Raw genomic sequence first — 22,568 nt, forward strand, 5'->3', positions numbered from 1 at the left:
CTGGTTCAGGGTTGAGAACTCTACCACCAGCCACAGGTAACTTCTACAGAACATGAGGGCCCTTGTCAGACCCCACTTGGAGTACTGTGCGCAGTTCTGGTCACCTCACTACAGGAAGGATGTGGAAGCCATTGAGAGGGTGCAGAGGAGATTTACAAGGATGTTGCCTGGATTGGGAGGCATGCCTTTTGAAGATAGATTGAGGGAGCTACGTCTTTTCTCCCTTGAGAGGCGACCTGATAGAGGTTTATAAAACGTTGAGAGGTATAGATAGGGTGGGTTCTCGGAGGCTATTTCCCAGGGCTGAAATGGTCGCTATGAGTGGACACAGGTTTAAAGGTGCTGGGGAGCAGGTACAGAGGAGATGTCAGGGTTGAGTTTTTCACTCAGAGGGTGGTGAGAGAGTGGAATCGGCTGCTGTCGGTGGTGGTAGAGGCGAACTTGTTGGGGTCTTTTAAGAGACTTCTGGATGAGTATGTGGGATTTAATGGGATTGAGAGTTATAGATAGGCCTGGTAGCTATGGATATGATCGGTGCAATTTGTGGGCCGAAGGGCCTGTTTGTGCTGTAGTGTTCTATGTTTCCATCCCTGGTACAGGAGATCACTCAACCACATGGGAATCCGCAAGATCCCCTCCAAGCTACACATCATCCTGACCTGCAATAATAATCAACATTCCTTCCCTGTTGCTGGATCAAAACCCGCCTTCACTAGCAGCACTATAGCTGTACCTGTACCACATTTGCTGCAACGGACTAAGAAGGCGGCTTACCACTACCCGAGACACATCTAAAAATGTCTACAAAGTGAGAATGGAAATTGTAAGGGCACTGGCCATAATCCTCAGTCTTCTCTAGGCTTGTGGCAGCACCAGAGAACTGGAGAATTGCAAATTTTACACTCTTGCACAATAAAGGTTGTAAGGATAGCCCAGCAATTACAGACCAATCATTTAACTTCAAGCATCCCTTCCAGAGTTATCACAGCTTGGCATGACTCCTGCTTTGACTAAGAAACTACAAAGGGTTGTGAACCTAGCCCAGTCCATCATGCAAACCAGCCCCCATCCATTGACTCCATCTACACTTCCCACCACCTCGGGCAAGCAGCCAGCATAATCAAGGACTCCATGCACCCCAGAAATACTGTCTTCCACTCCCTTCTGTCAGGAAAAATACACAAAAGTCTGGTATTACATACCAACTGACTTAAGAACAGCTTCTTTCCTGCTGCCATCAGACTTTAGAATAGACCTACCTTGCATTAAGTTGATCTTTCTCTACACCCTAGCTGCGACTGTAACACTACATTCTGCACTCTCTCCTTTCCTTCTCTATGAATGGTATGCTTTGGCAGTATAGCACACAAGAAACAATACTTTTCACTGTATGTTAATACATGTGACAATAATAAATCAAACCAAAATTCAGTGTGGGGAGCCTTCTGGAAATGATTATTCGGGATAGAATTAATATTCAAATAAAGAAATGTGGGTTGATTGGGAAGAGCCAACGTGAATTTCTAAAGGGGAAACTGTGTTTGTCATGTTCCTGGAGTTTTTGAGGAGGTAACAGAAAGGGTTGCTGAAGGTAATGCTGTTGATGTGGTGTACATGGACTTTCAGAAGATATTCAATCTTGTGCCACACAACAGGCTTGTGAGAAAAATTATACCTAGTGAAATAAAAGGGACACTGGCAATGTGGATATAAAATTGGCTGAACAATAGAAAGCAGAGTGCAACACTCAATGGATATTTTTTCAGGCTGATGGAAGGTTTGTAGTGGTGCTCCCCGGGATTTGACACTGGGACCCTTGCTTTGCTTGATATATTTTAATTAGCCAGATCTTTGTTTGCAGGTGTCAATTTCAAAGTTTATGGATAATACAAAACGTATAAATTGTGAGGAGGACAATGTAGAACTTTGAAAGGACATGGACAAGTAGGTGAAGTGGATAGATCGGTGGCAGATGAGGGTCGATGTGGAGAAATGTGAGGCAATGCATTTTGGTAGGAAGAACATGGAAAGTATAAAATAAGGAGTAAAATTCTTAACTGGATGCAGGAGCAGAGACTGTATATGTGCCTAGGTCATTAAAGATGCAAGACAGGTGGAGTGACCAGTTAATAGAGCATATATTATTCTACGTTTTATTAACAGGGGTACAGAGTACAAGAGCAAGGAGGTTATGCTGAACTTATACAAGACACTAGTTAGACCTCAGCTGGAATATTGTGTACAGTTCTGGGCACCACACTGTAGGAAGGATGTGAACATATTGGAGAGAGAGCAGAAGTGGTTTACAAGAATGGTTCCAGGAATGAGAAATTTCAGTTATGAGGGTGGGTTGGAGAAGTTGGGACTATACTTGGAGAGGAAGTGGCTTAGTGGAGGTTTGATAGAAATGTTCAGAATCATGAGGGGAGCTGGACAGAGTAAGTTGGGAGAAACTGTTCCCGCTTGTGAAAGGATTGAGAATGAGGGCTCACAGTTCTACTGATTTGCAAAAGAAGCAACTGTGACGCAAGAAAAACAAAATTTTTCACACAGTGAGTGGTTGGGGTCTGGAACGCACAGCCTGGAAGTGTGGTGGAGGTAGGTTCAATTGAGGCATTCAACAAAGTATTAGATAATTACTTCAATGGAAACAATGTGCAGGGGTATGGGGGAAAAAAAGGGAAGGGCACTAAGTCACAATGCACATTTGGAGAGCTGGTGTAGACACGATGGGCCGAATGGCCTTCTTCAGCACCGTAATAACTCTGATTCTCAAGGGCAATTGCGGATGGGGAAATAAATGACAACAGTGCCAGGTATACCTCCCATCCCAGAGATTAGTAAGGAAGAAAATTTAACCAGCGCAACTTTATGTTACAAATGCTGTGACATCAACCCTGAACAGACAGTCCGGATCTTTTTCTAATATACTGCTCTCCTTCCGGACAACATTGGAATGGCAGGAAACAGTCATATGGTCAGATCCTGGAGCAAAACTTGAAGCTACGACCTTTTGGAATCAGAAGCAATAATTCCGCCAACTGCGGCCAGCTGGACCTGCTGCTTCACGCTGCTGAGGCTGGTCTCTCACTCACATTTATCACCGAGATTTAAATTAATTAGCAGCAAGAGACAACTGCTCCATCAAGAAATAAATGTTTCAAAATCCTACTTGCTGTCGGCTTCCCAACTCCTTCTGAACACATGGGTCTCAGTGGGAGAAATTTAAACAGGGCACAAACTGAGGTAGAATCAATGGATTATAAATAACTAGCAGTAATCACCAAGAGGGTGTGAACATGAGGTTTACTTTTGGACAGAGTAGATCGGGAGAAACTTCCCATTCGTAAAAAGATCAAGAGCGAGAGAGCGCAGATTTAAAGTAATTGGAAAAAAGAAGCAAAAAAGTGAGGCGAAACTTGTTCCTGCAGTGGGTAGTCAGGATTTGGAATGTTCTGCCCAAGAATCTGGTGGAGGCAGGTTATAATCTGGAATGTTCTGTCTGAGTTTTGGGGACATGATGTGGGTATGCCGGCGTTGGACTGGCGTAAACACAGTAAAAAGTCTGACAACACCAGGTTTTAGTCCAACCTATTTATTTGATAATATTCTCACAAGCTTTCGAGGGGACAGCCTCTTCGTCAGGTGAATGGAGAGTTCTGGCCTCAGACAGAGCATATAAAGCACAGACAGTTTAGAGATTACTGATTAAAATGCGAATCCTTACACCTAACCTGCTGTTCAAGACCTGAAGTGGCTGACAATGTGAGTGGTAGGAGCACTGATCACAGTTTAAAGAGATGTGTATTGCCTCTGACCTTCGGGTAAGCATTCTCCAAGGCGGCCTTCACAACACACGACAGCGCAGAGTCGCTGAGCAGAGACTGATAGCCAAGTTCCGCACACATGAGGACGGTCTCAACAGGGATCTTGGGTTCATGTCGCACTATCTGTAACCCCCGTGACTTGCCTGGGTTTGCAAAACCTCACTTACTGTACTGTCTGGAGACAATACACATCTCTTTAAACTGTGATCAGTGCTCCTACCACTCACATTGTCAGCCACTTCAGGTCTTGAACAGCAGGTTAGGTGTAAGGATTCGCATTTTAATCAGTAATCTCTAAACTGTCTGTGCTTTATATGCTCTGTCTGAGGCCAGAACTCTCCATTCACCTGACGAAGAGGCTGTCCCCTCGAAAGCTTGTGAGAATATTATCAAATAAATAGGTTGGACTAAAACCTAGTGTTGTCAGACTTTTTACTGAGTTTTGGGGAGGCAGATTCGATCGAAACTTTCAAAAAAGAATCAGACTCTTATCGGAGAAGGATAACAATTCTGTGATATTAGTTATTATCAGGATAATAAATCAAACTTCTGCCAAGTGCTGTATTCAAGTCTCAGTTTATTTCTTCAGAATACTTGCTGCTGTCACTTCGATCATGTCTGGTTCACTGGATAATGGCCACACTTCAGAGTCAGATGAATGGGGTTTGTACCCCTGACAGTGGGACACTCCCCACGCTTTTTCAAGGAGTTGGATCAACATTATTCTAAAACAGGCTGTGTTACCTCTATCCGCAGGCATGCATTGTAGACTATTTCGGGAGTTTGTTATTTTATTTTAACTGTGTCCCTGAAGAGACGTCTTTTGTCCTTGATTTCTAGGACAGACTGTGGGAGATTTGAATTTGAGTGATTTGAATAGAACGGAGCCAGAAACCAGATGATCACATCGTGGCTCAACAAGCCAACTTGAAAGTTTTAACTGATTTTAATCACTCCTTCACATGTTGTTATTGTCTCAAGACCATCAGTTTCCCATCCATTGACTCTGTCTACACGTCCCACTGCCTTGGCAAAGCAGCCAGCATAATTAAGGACCCCACACACTCAGGACATTCTCTCTTCCACCTTCTCCCGTGGGAAAAAAGATACAAAAGTCATGTACCAATTGACTCAAGAACAGCTTCTTCCCTGCTACTGTCAGATTTTGAATGGACCTACTTTGCATTAAGTTGATCTTTCACTACATCATAGCTATGACGGTAACACGACATTCTGCACTTTCTCGGTTCCTTCTCTATGAACAGTATGTTTTATCTGTATATCGCACCAGAAACGACACTTTTCACGCTATGTAAATACATGTGACAAATCAAATCAAAATCCTCACTCCCACACCCACAATGCCTCCTCATCCACACAGCAGCACAGTGGTTAGCACTGCTGCCTCACAGTGTCAGGCACCCAAGTTTGATTCCTGGCTTGGGTCACTGTCTGTGTGAAGTTTGCACGTTCTCCCCATGTCTGTGTGGAGTTTCCTCCTGGTGCTCTGGTTTCCTCCCACTTTCTGGGAGATGTGCTAGTTAGGTGCATTGACCCGAAGAGGTGCTGCACTGTGGCAACTAGGGGAATTTCACAGTAACTTCATTGCAGTGTTAATGTAAGCCTTATTTGTGACTAGTAAATAAATTTTACTTTACTCATCCCCACCTTCATAGACGCCCTCACACTGATTAATGCCAGCCCTCTCACATTCACCAGTAATACCTCGCCAAGCCCTCTCCAGCCCTGCTCCCATGGTTGAATATCCATCTCATAATTCCCCAAGAGTCACATGTAGACCAGACCAGGTAAAGCTGACAAATTTCCTTCCCTAAAGTGAATCAGATAGGTTTTTATAACAGTCAATGGTAGTTTCATGGCGACTATTCCTGAAACTCTCTTTCTATTCCAAAATGTTATTAATTGAATTTAAATTCCACCTGCTGTCATGGTGAGATTTGAATCTGTGCATAGTTCAGTGAAATCACCACTACCTGGCCCTGCTGGCCAAGGAAGCAGAGCAACATGAGGAGTTTTTTGTTGATAAGGCAAGCTAGAATGTGCTGCTGAAAGGAAGTTGATTGAAGCAGCAACTGGAAAAGTCACGAGAGAGAGAGGTTTACAGGGCCAGAGGGAGAGAGTGGGTAGATCCTACAAAGAGCTGATGCATGCATGACCCATGCAGAAGCTGATTGGCCTCCTTCAGTGCTGTCTTATTCTATGATTTGCTGCAGAGGGAAGAACACACATTGCCGGGAAATGAGCTTACTACAATTAACCAATCAAAATGTCACTTCACAGAGGAACAGGTAGTTGATTGGTTAGGGAGTGCCTATCTCATTTATTTTTCCAAAAGTCAGGTAATTTTAATAATTCACAGGTTTTACTAGTAATAGTAAGGTTTACTAGTGATAGTAAAGTTTATTGCATTGCCTGGGGAATATTTCCTATTTATAACTAGGGGAATTCAGTTGGACTAAATAGAGCTTTTATTGAAATAATAAGAATATAAACACAGGGAGGACCAGAGACATTAACTGAAATTTAAATCAGTAAAATAATTAATTGATTAAACACAGCTGGGGGAGGTTAGGTTCAGAATTATTGAGCAGGAGGCTGAGCTGCAGGCAATGTGATGCATCAGAGCCCGGGAGAGTTAGCTGGAAACCCAAGGATTATGTGCATTTTTGGATCAGGTGCATTTCTGAATTCTGTAAAAACACTGATAAAGAAAGAGAAAATAGAATATGACAACAAGCAATAAACAGGCTGTAAAGCTTCTGTGATATGCAAAAACAGGAAAACAAAGACAAATGTGGACCTACTACATGCAGAGAATGAAAACATTATAAATGGGCAATAAGAAAATGGGGCATAAATTAGACAAATACTGTGGGCAGAATTTTCCTGTCACCACCTGCCAAGGGAATCAAGGGAGACAATGGCCTAATTATTGCTAGACTATTAATCCAGAAATTCAGCTAATGTTCTGAAGACTGGGTTCGAATACCACCATAGCAAATAGTGGAATTTGAATCTAATGATGACCATTGCTGATTATCAGAAAAAACCATCTGGTTCACTAACGTCCTTTGGGGAAGGAAATCTGCCGTCCTTACCTGATCTGGCCAATGTGTGACTCCAGAGCCACAGCAATGTGATTCACTCTGATCTATCCTCCAAGAGCAACTGGGGATGGATGATAAATGTTGGCCAGCCAGTGACGTCCATGACCCACAAATGAATAAAACAAAACATGGATTAGAGAAGATTCAAGGAGAAATACTTTTTAGGCATTGGAGCTCCTAGCTTGACAGAATAGTCATAGAATCATGGAATCCCTAGAGTGCAGAAGGAGGCCAATCAGCCCATCAATTCTGCACTGACCACAATCCCACCCAGGCTCTATTCCCATAACCATGCATATTTACCCTGCTAACCCTCGTGGCACTAGGGTCAATTTAGCATAACCAGTCAACCTAACCCACACCTCTTTGGATTGTGAGAGGAAGCTGGAACACTCAGAGGAAACCCACAGAGACACAGGGAGAAGGTGCAAATTCCACACAGACAGTGACCCGAGGCTGGAATTAAACGCAGGTCCCTGCAATTTTGAGGCAGCAGTGCGAACAATTGAGCTACTGTGCCTCGGGAGAAACCCTCAACACACTTAAGTAGCATTTTTATGTGCTCCTTTCAGGGATCAGGCAGAATAGCTCTTTCTGTCCCCACATACAACTTGGTCAGTATGGACCTCTTCTGTGCTGTATAGTTTCTATGTTCTATATATCACAAAGCAGACACAAAGTCCACCATCGAACATTAGACCCTTGCACGTCATTCTGTTTCAGTCATTGCTTTTCATTTGCTTTCCTCAAATTTCTCAGCTATGACACGCACCCAACTCAACAAACAATGATCCACCCAATTTATCTCCTGCTCCAGGCTTCACCATCTGTTTCAGCATTGTTCATATATTTCCCTGTCCAGCTCCTGCCCTCCTCCTTGCTCGCCCCTGGCTGCTACAGTTTTCCCAGTTGCAGCACTGCTTAATCTTGTTTTACTTCCTGACGTGCTCTCTTGATGGCCTAGCCCCCATTTTAATACATCCATGGAGCAGGATTCATAGAAATCATAGAATTCCTACAGTGCAGAAAGGCCATTTGGCTCATCAAGTTTTCACTAACAACAATCTCACCCAAGCTCTATCCCTGAAACCCTACATATTTACCCTGCTAATCCCCTGGCACGAAGGGGCAATTTAGCATGGCTAAGACACCTAACCCGCACACCTTTGGTGTGTGGGAGGAAACCCACGCAGACATAGGGAGAACATAATGACGCCACACAGACAGTCACCTGAGGCTGGAATCGAACCCGGGTCCCTGGTGACATGAGGCACTATACCACCATGCCATCCTTAAATTGAAGCAGACTTTGGGGCAATTCCACATTATTAGTTGGTGAGGAGCAGGGGAGATTTCCCTGGTGTTCAGCGCTAACATTCATGTCTCAATCAGTAATAAAAAGCAAATTATCAGATCATTATTGCATTGCTGCTTAGGAGACCTCGCTGCGCTCGATTTGGCTCACGTTAGACATCCTATAACACTTCAAAAATACTTCACTGGCTGTAAAGTGCATTGAAACAGCTTCAGGTTGTAAAAGGCAGAATATAAATAAATCCACGTTGTCCTTCAGAGAAATGAATGTAATGAGAATGGAGAAGTGAAAAACCCAGGTGATTTTGTTCAAGATGGATTTTACTCTCAAAAGTCATTCTCAAAACACTCGGAAACAATAATACATCTCAGTGTTAATCTGTCATGATCATCAACATCTGTGTTCTGCTTCAAGGCAGATTCTACGCTCGTAATCGCCTTCCTATATCTCTCTAACCTATGCAGCATTTTCATTTGCCAATAACTACCTTCCAGCATTAAGATTCTTCCGGATGCTCCAGTTTCCGCCCACAGTCCAAAGATGGGTAGGTTAGGTAGATTAGGGTTATGGGGATTGGACGTGCTGTTTGGCCTGGATAAAATGCTGAATCAATGCAAACAAGATGGGCAAATGGCCTTCTTCTGCACTTGTATGATTCTTCTATAGTTCTATGATTCCTCTTTTCTCCTTTTCCTCTTTATCCCTGAAATCTCCCCTTCATAACATTTCTAATTAGTCCGTTTCCCCTTAAGGTGTCCGTTCCTAATTATATTCAGCAAATTTCCATGTTCTTTTATGACAATGCGCTTCTATTCTCCTCCTCCTTCAGGTGCCATTGTCCAAAGAGACATTGGCAACTGTGGACATCCATTGGATTGGTCCATAATTACACTTGGCAAAGTATTGCAGCGGTTTGCCATTGTCTTCTCCAGAACGGCTGACCAGGAAACTCGCCCACTCTTACCAGCTATCATCAGGCACATTGGAAAGATTTCCAGGTTGATAACCAACTTGCCTGACCACATGAAGAACCCAACTTCCAAGGTCCTCAAGTCCTGGAGTAAAATTTGAGCTTGTGGCCCAGAGGTAGGGGGTGCTATCATTGATTTGATTTATTATTGTCACATGTATTATTATGCAGTGAAAAGTATTGTTTCTTGTGCACTATACAGAGCATACCATACATAGAGAAGGAAAGAAAAGGGCGTAGAATGCAGTGTTACAGTCATAGCTGGGGTGTAGAGAAAGATCAACTTAGTGCAAGGTAGATCCATTGAAAAGTCTTATGGCAGCAAGGAAGAAGCTGTTCTTCAGTCAAGTTGGAACATGTCCTCTGATTTTTGTATCTTTTTCCTGCACAGACTTCTGGTGTAAATATATAATTTTTTAATTAACTGGCTGGAATCAAGATTTGGATTTTTAAGGAGACAGATTTTTTGAAGATTAAAGGTGATTTCAACCTACCTCAAGAAGCCAACATTAAATTTACATCACTGTATATATCCCAAATTTCAACTCTATGTAGAGGAAAAGTCACCAAAGTCAACAACCCCACCACCCATCTACCCTCCCGCCCCTCCCCTGTGGACTGTGAAAGATCTTCCTTCTGTGGGGTCACTATAGCTCAGTTGGCTGGACAGCTAGTTTGTGATGCGATGCCAACAATGAAGGTTCAATTCCTGTATCGGCTGTGGGATTTTTATATTAATTTGTGGGACATGGGCATCGCTGGCTGGCCAGCATTTATTGCCCATCTCTAGTTGCCCTCGAGAGGGTGTTGGTGAGCTGCCTTCTTGAAATGTTGCAGTCCACATGCTGTGGGTTGACTCACAATACCGTTAGGGAGGGAATTCCAGGATTTTGGCCCAACAACAGTGAAGGAACAGCCAATATATTTCCAACTCAGGGTGGTGAATGACTTGGTAGGGAATTTGTAGGTTGTGGTGTTCCCATGTATCTGCTGTCCTGGTCCTTTGAGATGGAAATGGTCTTGTGTTCAGAAAATAATGACTAAGGATCTTTGGTGAACTGCCAATTTACCAAAGATTCATGAAGGCCTGCCTTCTCAACCTTGCCCCTCATCTGAGGTCTGGTGATCCTCAGGTTAAATACCATCAGTCAGATCTCCTCCTCAAAGGGAGGAGTCTATGCAGTTAATAATCATCTGGGACTATGGTGACTTTATCGTTACCCTTTATTGACAAGTCAATTATGAAAATTGCTTACACGGTTTTCAATAGCCAAAGACAAAACATTGAAAGGGTAATTGCTTGGATAAAAGACCTTGATTTAAGATAGCTCTCCAGACGAGTTAATCGAGTATTAACTGGAATCTACTGATATGTTTGAATTACTGGACAGAGGTGACATGAGCAGCCAGTTCTTTTATATGGTATTAGCACAAGGCTTCTGAGCAGACTCAAACTAGCAGCAGAGTTATGTAAAGCTCCTACTTCTCCCTCTCAAACAATCTTGGATTCTGCGTCTCTATTCTTCAGTGGACAGAATTTCTTAAAGAAAGAATTCAACTCTACATAGCGCCTCCAGGAAGAGAGAAAAATCAGCAACCACTTTCAACCACTTCAGCACTGGAAGCAAGACAGTCAGATTCACTCAGAAATTCCAAGACAGGGATGACACGGTGGTTAGCACTGCTGCCTCAGTGCCAGGAATTCAGTTTTGATTCCCAGCTTGGGTCACAATCTGTGCAGAGTCTGCACATTCTCCATATATCTGCATGGGTTTCCTCTGGGTGCTCCAACTTCCTCCCACACTCCAAAGATGTGGGGGTTAGGTGGATTGGCATGGTAAATTGCACCCTAGTGTCAGGGAGACTAGCTAGGATAAATGCATGAGAGTATGGGGATAAGGCAAGGGTGGGATTGTGGTTGGTGCAGGCTCAATGGGCCAAATGGCCTCCTTCTGCACTGCAGGGATTCTTTGAGAGTCAGATTCACTCTGCAGCTAGCAGGTACTCCAAGACACAGCCAATGAACTTATTTTATTTCATATGGACTATAATTTGGCCATATCTTTCCTCCTCTACTCTGTAACATGTATTTGTGTTTGTAAATTCCGAGTTGTGTGTGTATTCAGAAGTCGGATGCATTGTTATTATTTATATTTTGGTCTGTTTCAGCAGAGTAACACGAACTCTTTGATTATTTCTCTTATGATCACAGCATGTAAATAGTTAAGTGCACACTGAATTGGCAAAAATATACTTATCCAAAACAAAACGATCTGTTGCAGTAAATGAGGGGTCATTCACCCATCTACTCCCTCTCATTGGGTTGTGACAGTTCACTCACTCTCTTCAGCATTTCTTCATTTGGTTACTTTTCTGTCAAACTGATCTTAAGACCCTTTGACGTGGGAACAGAAGTAGGCCATTCAGCCCATCAAGTCTGCTCCCCATTCAATGAGATGACGACTGACCTGAGGCGAAAATCTTCAACTCTGCTTTTCCCCTCCCAGTAAGAAGTCTTACAATATCAGGTTAAAGTCCAACAGGTTTATTTGGTAGCATGAGCTTTCGGAGCACTGAAGGAGAAACACACCGAAAGCTCGTGCTAACAAATAAACCTGCTGGACTTTAACCTGGTGATGAGAGATTTCTTACTGTGCCTACCTCAGTCCAACACTGGCAGCTCCACATCATAACCATTTACTGATTAAAAATCTCTCAGTCTTGAACATACTTAACCATCCAATTTTTGCAGCTGTCTGCGGTCAAGAATTCCACAGATTCACTCCCCGCTGAAATAAGAAATTCCTCTTCTCTATCTTAACTGGGTGGCCCCTTACTCTGAGATTATGCCCTCTGATCCCAGAGGAAAGAACCTCTCAGCATCTACCTCCATGAGAATCCGATATGTCTCAATGAGGTCCCCTCTCTTTCTGAACAACTCCAATAAGTACAGGCCCAATCCACTCAACCTCTCCCCATAACAAAATCCGTCCATACCCAGGATCAACATAGCAAATCTTCTCCTGACTGCTTCCAATGCCAGTGTATCTTTCCTTACATAAGAGGACATAAATGTACACAATATTTCAGTTGGGACCGAAACAATTCATGGTATTCCATTCTCATCCAAATCAACATTTCAAAATGTTGGTCTTCTCTTTCCATGAGGTCTAAGTTTTGCATCCAAACAGAACAACGCTCCAAATCAAGTTCATTAATCTGTAGCCAGAGATAAAGCAATTTATATTGCCCACAATACCACATGAACAGGCTTGTTAGCAAAATTAGAGCTCATGGGATTAAAAGGCAGCACACTATGGTCACAAAACTGGCTGAGGGACAGAAAAGTGAGGAAAGTGATGAATCGTTGTTATAGTGGGAAGTATACAACAGTGTTCCCCAAGGGTCAGCAACAACAGACTTCAGCAGGACATGGGCAAATTAAAAGGGCAGACATATGGGAGATTAAATTTAAATACAGAGCAATGTAATTTGCTGCATCTTAGTGGGAAGAATGAGCTGAGGCAATGTAAACTGAAGTTTTTAAAGTTTATTTATTAGTGTCACGAATAGGCTTACATTAAAATGACAATGAAGTTACTGTGGAAATGGAGCACCCGGAGGTAACCTACACAGATATGGGAAGAACATGCAAACTCCACACAGAATGACCCAAGCTGAGAGTCGAACCCAGGTCCCTGCCGCTGTGCCACCATGAAGGGGTACAGGAACAGAGAGCATTGGTGGTGTGTATATCCTAATGTTGAAGGTAGTGGGACGAGATGAGAGAGTTGTTAAAAAAGCACATCCTTGGTTTTAACTAATTAAGGAATACAATATAAAAAGCAAGGAAGTTATGTTAAACCTTTACAAAACACCAGGGAAGACAATGGTATTGTCTTTGGACTAGCAATCTAGAGACCCAGATTTGAATCCCACCACAGCGGATGGTAGAATTAAAAAGTCTACTGATGACCATGAAACCAGAGGGAAGGAAATCTGTAGCCCTTACGCAGTCTGGCCTACATGTGACTCCAGAGCCTCAGCAATGTGGTTGACTCCTAAATACAGCCTAGCAAACCATTCAGTTCAAGGGTAATTAGGGACAGGCAACAATTGCTGGTTCAGCCAGTGATGCATACATCCCATGAATGAGTAAAAAAAAAGATTGGAGTCAGCTGATGTACTCACAGGAACAGCTCCGTTTTCGTGAGCTCTGGCGTTACTCATCTTTTATTCCTTTTTAATCCATACGCATGATCCATTATTATCTAATCCTGGATTGTATTTTCTGTGCAATGTTCCTGGAAGATCACAGTTACGCGGAGTGAAGGGGAGCCAAGCAAAGTCCAGAAAATCGTCATTTGATCAATGTGCTCACAGCCAGCCCAGGTGGGCCCTTGTTCGCAGTGTGGTTTAGTTGAGCGGCCTTATTTTGGCTGCATAGATTAGGACAGTATCTACTTCAACTATCCATTCCAGATCCTGTGGAGAAGCTATCATATGAGGCAGTTAGTTGTCCTCCTCCAAGGTGCTCCCTTTTGGGGACTTGTGGACATCTCTCCTTGATAAAGATTTGGTTCCTCAGGGAGTTGTATCCTGCAGTCTGCAGGGCCTAAGGGCGAACCTAGATAAAGGGGCTTGCATTATCAGCATTTCTCCTCTGAGGCTCTGTTCCTGATATCCTGCATGTGAGAGTCTACGTTGTCAAACCACATCTCATGTCTATGGTCTTAACCTGGTGTTCCTCTCTCTCTCTCTCTCTGAGGTTTCCATTTGTTATCTGAATCAGCGGGGTACTGATCTAAGCTCTGACTTGTTATTCCTAGTCTCTTCCATGAGGCTGTGTACCTCTGCTACCATTAAAGTGTATTTAATAATCACGAGTAAGTTTACATTAATGCTGCAATGAAGTTACTGTGAAATTCCCCTAGTCACCACAATCCAGTGCCTGTTCGGGTCAATGCACCTAACCAGCACATCTTTCAGAATGAAACAGGAAACCGGAGCATCCAGAGGAAACCCATGCCGACACAGGGAGCATGTGCAGATTCCACACAGACAGTGACCCAAGCCAGGAATCAATGCAGGGTCCCTGGAAATAGCCTCACAACACCAGGTTAAAGTCCAACAGGTTTATTTGGTAACATGAGCTTTCGGAGCACTGCTTCTTCATCAGGTGAGTCACTCTGAAAGGTAGTGCTACCAAATAAATCTGTTGGACTTTAACTTGGTGTTGAGAGACTGTTTATGGTGCCTACCCCAGTCCAATGCTGGCATCTCCACATTAGGGTCTCTGCCACCATGCTGCCTGTGTGAGAGACTGTACATTGTCAAGCAATGTCTTGGGTTTGTATCCTGATTGTCCCCTCTTTCTGTGATAGCCCTTCACTGTTTGAAGGTTTTGGGACATTATTTTAGACTCCGATTAGTTGCACTTGACCTCACAGGGGCTCCTTCAAGCTGTTCACTCAGTCCTTGTTATCCTGAGCATGAAGGTGTGCAGCATTGTGCCACGTGCTCATGGCTTTATTCTGTCACTCTGATATCACTCTCGCTTTGTATATCCTTCCATTATCTGTGCGAAGGGAGGCACCAATTATAATGAATTGTAATTGATAATCTGAACAAATTATTATGATTTTTGTCAGTCTTTTGTGTATGTGTGGAGTGATGATTATTCTGTGTTGTACTGCATTGGGGGAGGGGGGGAGAAGGGTGGTAGTTTGTTGCATTATTTGGTAAATTGGAAAATTTTCAATAAAAGTATTTTTAAAAATTAGACCTCAGCTGCAGCAGTCTGGCTGGTTCCATACAACAATCATAGGAAAGATTTTCCAGTTATGGAGAGAACGCAGAGGAAATTTACAAGCATGTTGCCGGGGCTAGAAAAGTGTAGCTGTGAGGAGAGATTGGATAGGTTGGGGTTATTTTCCTTGGGACAAAGAAGACCGGGGGCCAGGGGGACGGGGGTGGTGGTGACAAAAACAGAAAAAGCTGGAAAGTCTCAGCAGAGAGAGAATAGAGCCAAGGTTGAGAGCCTGGATGACTTAAGGAGATAGGGTTGTAAGTCAGAATCTTTTTCTCAGAGTTGAAATGTCTAATACTAGGGAGCATGCACTTATGGTGAAAGGGGAAAAGTTCAAAGGAAATGCAAGCGGCAAGGTTTTTTTTACACAGAGCGGTGGGTGCCTGGGGTGGTGGTGCAAGTATACAATAGGGGTATTTAAGAGATTTTAGGTAAGCACATGAATATGCAAGGAATAGATGGATATGGAGCAAGGGAGGCAGATCAGGTTAACTTGGCGGCATGGGTGGGACAACATCATGGGCTGAAGGGCCTGTTCCTGAACTGTACTGTTTTATGTTTTAACCCATATGTCTTCTTAACCGTCGTATCTACCTGTCCTGCTGCCTTCAGAGATCTTGAGTATGCATCCCAAAATCCCTCTGTTATTCCTGGCAGCCTACTGTTCATTATGTATTCCCTGGCCCTGTTGCTCCTCCCCCTTTCAATGCCCTGACCTAAATCAGAATTGGGCTTGGGAGATTCAATGCAATTGGCTTTTTGTGCTCAGGGTGAATTGGGAGGTTAATTTGCTGAGTTTGTGTGTACGTAGGAACAAAAGTATCATTACTGGCAGGGACCAGGAGATTTTCAGAAGAGCTAAAAATTTGAAAGTGATTTCTTGGCTTTGACAGTCATCTGTGTGAATAAATTAAAGCCATCTGTTTCTTCAATGTTACACTTCCGGTTGGGGTATTGCCAACTGCTTTGATTGGTGCATTGCTAAAACTCTGATCCATATATCGTTAACTCTCCAAGTGTTAGCTGTGGTTCAGTGGGAAGTACTCTCACTTGAGACATGAACGTGGTGTGTTCAAACCCATTCTAGAATCTCAAGCACAAATTCTTCGCTGACACTCCAGTGACAGTACTGAAGGAGTGCTGCACTGTCAGAGATGCTACTTTTCAAATTAGACATTAAGCCGAGGCTCCATTTGTCCTCTGATCCCATGGCACTATTTCAAAGAATAGCAGGATATTTATTCAATATTTATTTCTTAGGCAACATCACTGGACAGATAATCTGGTCACTTTGCTCGTGGGAGTTTGCACTGTAAGATACATTGCAGTGTTGCCTAAGTTACAACAGTGACTGCACTTCAAAAGCACTCTGGGATGTCCTATAGCTGTGTGAATGATGCCAAATTTATACAAGGCCGAAACATGGAAAGTTTTCAAGAAGCAGTTAGATATAGCACTTGGGGTGAAGGGGAGGATATGGGGGTGTGGGGGTGGAAGGTGGGATCAGGCTAGTCAGATGATCAGTGTTCTCAGCCCCTTACTATACTCCTCATACACCTATCACTGTGTGGCCAAGTTCCCCTCCAACTCCACTTTCGCGCTTGCTGGTGACACCACCATTGTGGGTCGGATCACAAACAATGGTGAGGCAGAGTACAGGAAAGAGAAGGAGTATCTGGTGAGTGGTGCGGCAACAATAATCTCTCCTCCAGTGTCAACAAAATGAAGGAGATAATCATCGAATTCAGGAAGCGTAGTGGAGGACAGGCCCCTGTCTATAATCAATGGGGACGAAGTGGAAATGGTCAAAAAGTTTCAAGTTCTAGGTGTCTAGATCACCAATAACCTGTTCTGGTTCCTCCACACTGATGCTATAGTTAAGAAAGCCCACCAATACTTCTACATTCTCAGGAGGCAAAGGAAATTTGGCATGTCAACTACGACCTTCACTAATTTGTACATGATGTGGAGATGCTGGTGTTGGGCTGGGGTGGACAAGATGAGAGGTCACACAATACCAGGTTATGGTCCAACAGGTTTATTTGAAATCACATGCTTTGAGTGCTGGTCCTTCGTCAGGTAAAGTCAACTTTTACAATTGCACCATAGAAAGCATCCTTTCTGGATGTATCACAGCTTGGTATGGCTGCTCAAGACAAGAAACTACAAACGATTGTGAATGTAGCTCAATCCATCATGCAAACCAGCCTCCCATCCATTGACTCCATCTACATTTCACACTGCCTCGGAATCAATATTCTTGAGGACCCCATTCACCCTGAACATGCTCTCTTCCACTTTCTTCCAACTCCATTTTCAAGTTTGCTGTTGACACCACCGTAGTGGGCTGGATCTCAAACAACAACGAGATGGAGTATGGGATACAAAGTACAAGATACAGAATTTTGAGGTCACGTACCAACTGACTCAAGAACAGCTTCTTCCCTGCTGCCATCAGACTTTTGAATGGACCTACCTCGTATTAAGTTGATCTTTCTCTACGCCCTAGCTATGACTCTAACGCTACATTCTGCACCCTCTCCTTTCCTTCTCGATGAACGGTATGCTTTGTCTGTATAGCACACAAGAAACATTACTTTTCACTGTATGCTAATACATGTGGCAACAATAAATAAAATCAGCCATGATCATAATGAATGTCGAAGGAGGCTCGAACGGCTTCCTCCTGCTCCTATTTAATTTTTTTAATACATCTGCACTACAAGGTCAGAATCTTCAATTCCAGCTTCATGCAAGAGAGCAAGTTGCATGTAGGTGCCTGAACTGACTCTGGATTGAAACGGGGTTTGAGGGGGGGCGATGGGGAGGTGCAATAAGTCTACCTCTTTGGGCGAGTCACACTCCCCACTGCAGTTTCAGATGAGGCAGAATCTACATTGTGAAGCAGAACTGCCTCCCCGGCTCTGAATGGTGAAGACAGGTTCACTGGATTAGAAATCCTGGTTTAAAGCGGTTCCCCGCTCCTGCAGTAAATTGCTGATTCATGCAAGCGATAGGTTCCCTCTCAGAAGGATCAAGAGGTTGACAGAAAAATCAATGAGAGTCTACAAAGTGTTCTCTGTGGCCGGGGGTGGTACTAGGTCAGGATTGAGGAGCGCATGACCTGCGTAAACCCGGAAAAGGCAGAAATTATGTGGAATTGCTGTGTGGATGTCACCAGATCTGTGCTGCATTGTCAAACCTTGTAAAATTGCAGCCCAGTGAGCAATATATAGACTCCAGTTTGGGAATTCCGGAGCAGTAATTCAATGTTAGAGAAAAGCTGATGAATTTTATTGCAGATCCGCGCGAGTTTTGTGCTTTGAAAGATACAGATTATAAAATTGCAAAATGGGGTTATTCAGCGAGAACCCATTCACCAGCAGACTTGTCACATTCGAAAATATACAATGAATCGTTTATTTTTAAGCCAGATGATGTTCCAACACAAAGTAACCATGCTGTGTAATATTGTTATAACCTCACAAAGTTAATGTTGCCCAGGCTTTTATAACACGGGGAACACTGGCAACCAAATACAGACAGAGACAAAACTTTTGGCACCTACTTTTCACGGTGGATTCCAGCTGCAAACACGCATTGCACAGGCAGTAGTAGCTGCTCATTTCAGCCTCGGAGATTTTGAGCTTTTCCACAGCTGTCATGTCCTAACAGGTTTTGCCTCCAGCCCGGGGAATCTTCCCTGTGCTGTTCTGTCCTGGTCCTGTCCTTCACAAGAGTTCTCCGGCTCAACTCTCATCAACTAGCCTGCCAGGCGCATTTATTTTTAAAACTACCCTCCTTCATCACAAAACGGAGCTCAATTTCAAATACTGCCAGCAGTTACCACGACAATTAGCAGTCAATCCAGTAAATTCTCAGCCAGCTTTTCTACATACCCATGTTTGCCATGTTGGCGAGAAAAGATTTGATGGATGGAAAGAGACAGCCCGCTTATCCCAGAACAGAACCGCAGTCTCTCACACTCCCGACGCTACCCACTGAACGCGATTATTAATCCCTTCCCCTCAGCTAAACTCGTCCGCTCGTTACACCTCCTGCGAATGAGCTTTCCCGTAGAGTATTGTGACACCCCGTGTTTTGTTTGGTGCCGGATATAGTCCGCCCCTCCCTTCTATTAATGTAATATTATCAGCTCTGATCAAATGCCAGGTTGACAGACAAAAAAGTGTTCAGAGTCATTGTCAACAACTATGTTTATTTTCATTTGTACACTTATGACCAATATTGAGACAATTAATTTTTACGGTGTAATTTACCATATGGTTTATTCGGAGAAAATCCCTTCCAGTCATGTTAAATATTTACAAAATGTTCTACGGAGTTCGGATACACGGCAACTAATATATCAGGTACTAAAGTAATAAATCCTGACCGTGCGCTAGAGTTTCTTTCTGGAGGTCCACGAAGTGAATTAGTAACTTTGTGTGGGCTCACACCTAGGTTTCAGTTTGGCATCCGTTTGCATTCAAAAACTCCACTTTATTTTAGCTTTATAAAATGCTAGTTAGGTCACAGCTGGAGTACTATGTGCAGTTCTGGTCGACACAGTAGGAAGGATACAAGTGTTGCCAACCCCTCCTCCATTCCCATCAATTCCTTCATAATATACTTGGTCAAATGTTGTCTTGGTGTTAAACTCAGTCACCGTCACCTCCTTGCTGGCGTTCAGTCCATGTTTGCACTAAGGCTGCAATGAGGCCAGGAGTCGAGGGATCCTGGTGAAACCCAACCAGGCATCACTGAGCAGGTTATTGCTAAGTGGTGCTTGATAGCACTTTGGAAGACCCCTTCCATCATTTTTCTGATGATTTAATGTAGACTGATGGAGTGGTAATTGGTGGAGTTGGACTTGTCCTTTTTGTAGAAAACATATTGGGCTATTTTCCACAATGCTTGGCTAGGGGAACGGCAAGTCCTGGGACACAAGTCTACAGTACTATTGCTGGGATATTGTCAGAGCCCACAGCCTCTGCAGTATTCTGTGCCATCTATCATTTTTTTGATATCACATGGAGTAAATCGAATTAGCTGAAGACTGATATCTGTATTGCTAGGGACCTCCGGAGTAGGCGGAGATGGATCATCCGCTCATTACTTCTGGCTGAAGGTTGTTGCAAACGCTTCAGTCTTATCTTTTGTACTGATGTGCAGAGCTCCTCCATCAATGAAAGTGGGGATATTTGTGGAACCTTCTCCAGTGAGTTGCTTAATTGTCCACCTCCATTCACAGCTGGATGTGGCAGGACTGCAGAGCTAAGATCTGATCCATTGGGTGTGAGATTGCTGAGGATGTCCATCACTTGTTGCTTCCTCTATTTGGCCTGCAAGCATTCCTGTTGTAGCGTCCCCAAGCTGATACCTCATTTTTAGTATGCCTGGTGTGGCTCCTGGCCTGCCCTCCTGAACTCTTCACTGAACCAGAGTTGATTCCCTGACTTGGTGATAATGGTAGAGTAGTGGATATGCTGGGCCATGAGGTTACAGATTGTGGTTGAGTACAATTCTGCTGATGGCCCACAATGCTTCATGGTAGCCCAGTCTTGAGTTGCTGGAAATTAATCCCATTTAGCATAGTGGTTTTGCCACAAACACGCTAGAAGGTAATCCTCAATATAAAGGCAGGATTTTGACTCCACAAGCACCATTTGGTGGTAACTCCTAACATTATTGTTCGCAACCATTGCATCTGCGACAGGCAAGTTGTTGAGGGAAAGGTAAAGTACATTTTCCTGTCTTCGTTCTCACCACCAGCTCAGTCAGTAGTGGTATTATTGAGCTGTTCTTGATGATGGGCATTGATGTCCCTCAGCCAGAGTATAATCTACATTCTTGCCACTCAGTGCTCAATATGGTGGAGTACTGATTTATCAGGTATGGGGGGGGATGTTATGCAATAATCAGCAAATTCCTTGCTCAGGTTTGACCTGGTGCCACTGGACTTCAGAAGATTCCCCAGATCAACTCCCATTTTGTCACCAACTCTATTGCACCTGTCCTGCCTGTGAGACAGGTCAAATCCAGGGATATGATGGTGGTGTCTGGGATATTATCTGTAGTATAATTTTGAGTGAATAACCATGTCAGTTTGTTGTTTGACTAGTCTGTGAGACAGTTCTCTAGACGTTAGGATGACTTTGCTGGGTCAACGTATGGCTGAGTTTACCATTGTCATTTTGGTGCCTGGGTCTGTATAGTTTCATTCTTAAGTTTGATCCGAGTGGCTTGCTAGGACATTTCAGAGATCATTTAACGATTGTACAGTGTTGTGGATCTGAGATCACATGTAGGCCAGACCAGCAGATTTCCTTCCCCAAAGGACACTACTAGCCCTGACAATCAACAATAATTTCATGGTCATTTGTACACTTGTTAATTTCAGGTTCATCAGCTGCTGTGGTAGGGTTTGAACCCAGGTCCCCAGAGCATTAGTTTGGGGCTCTGGATTACTAGTTTAGTGAAAATACAATTGCACCATCACCCCATATCACCAGAAATTAGTAGAGCTATGAAAAAGGTTCCAGTGAAAAAGCTATAATTGTTTGTCAAACAAAAGGACCAGGATGATTTCAAGAATATGGAAGATTTTTGACAGCAAGAATAATGCTCACTTACAAGTAAAAATAATGAGGATAATAAAAGCAAAGGGGGAAGTTGAAAGAAATTTGAGAGTTTAGAATATGAAACACTTGATAAGAGGCTGGTGGCAGCTGTGACAAAAACTTAAAACTGAATCAATGACTATTTAAAGATTATTAAAACAGTGAAATGGTCTTATAATAGGTAATTTTAGTTGAAAATCTAGCAGTGACCCAATGTCAGTGGATTGAATGGACAAAATGTACTCCTTAAGCTGCAATTCACACAATAGCATATTTTGAACATAAACTAAGGGTGGATTTTTGGTTTTGCTTGTGTTAGTGGTATTATGGCTTGTCTCAACATGAAGACCACCATCTAACTTTACAGAATCAAAGCATTGTCAGAATTACCCAAATGCTGTCAGTGCATTTACCTGTTTTTAGGTGAAGGGGTAAATATGAATCAGATGAATAAAACAATGAGTGCATGACTACCTAATGTAAACATGCTCAAATAGACTAAGGCTAAATGACGTTCAAACTTATTTCCAACTTAAGCTTTAGCATGCAATAGGAACAGCAAATTATTTTCAATTCTGAAATGACCTAAGGTGAAAATAAGTGTTTGCTTATTATGTGCTCTTTCTATATCATGTTCAAAGCCAGTTCACTGTGCAAATGAAGATGCAAAATAAATGCCCCTCCATCCAAATATCATACTATGCGCTTTTATTCAATGTATTGTGCAATTACATAATCATGAACTGGATTTGTTACTAACCGCTATGTTGAAAAGACAGTGTAGCTTGGTGTATAGAACTTGAATATTGCTAAGTAAAAATGCTGTCAAAGCTTTTTGTCTTGCATTCATCAGGACAGATTCAAGAATGTTGAATTTCAAAGGATGAAACAATTTT

At 43.1% G+C, this 22,568-nt stretch overlaps 1 protein-coding gene across 4 annotated transcripts in view; it reads right to left on the minus strand.

Annotated features, from left to right (window-relative positions):
• The window catches only part of mcf2a (MCF.2 cell line derived transforming sequence a), a 163,817-nt gene extending 144,727 nt beyond the window's left edge, over positions 1-19,090 (minus strand). For 3 of the 4 annotated variants that reach the window (XM_080187799.1, XM_080187798.1, XM_080187796.1), the window contains exon 1: positions 18,618-19,090. In XM_080187799.1, the coding sequence (XP_080043925.1) occupies positions 18,618-18,714 (97 nt within the window). In that variant the 5' untranslated portion in view covers positions 18,715-19,090. The remainder of the gene's footprint in view (positions 1-18,617) is intronic. The other variant, XM_080187797.1, reaches the window with a different exon arrangement.
• Between the last annotated feature and the right edge of the window lie 3,478 nt (positions 19,091-22,568).

This window comes from Carcharhinus amblyrhynchos, chromosome 4 (genome assembly GCF_965287045.1).
Source record: "Carcharhinus amblyrhynchos chromosome 4, sCarAmb.v2.hapA, whole genome shotgun sequence".
NCBI classification, from domain to species: domain Eukaryota; kingdom Metazoa; phylum Chordata; class Chondrichthyes; order Carcharhiniformes; family Carcharhinidae; genus Carcharhinus; species Carcharhinus amblyrhynchos.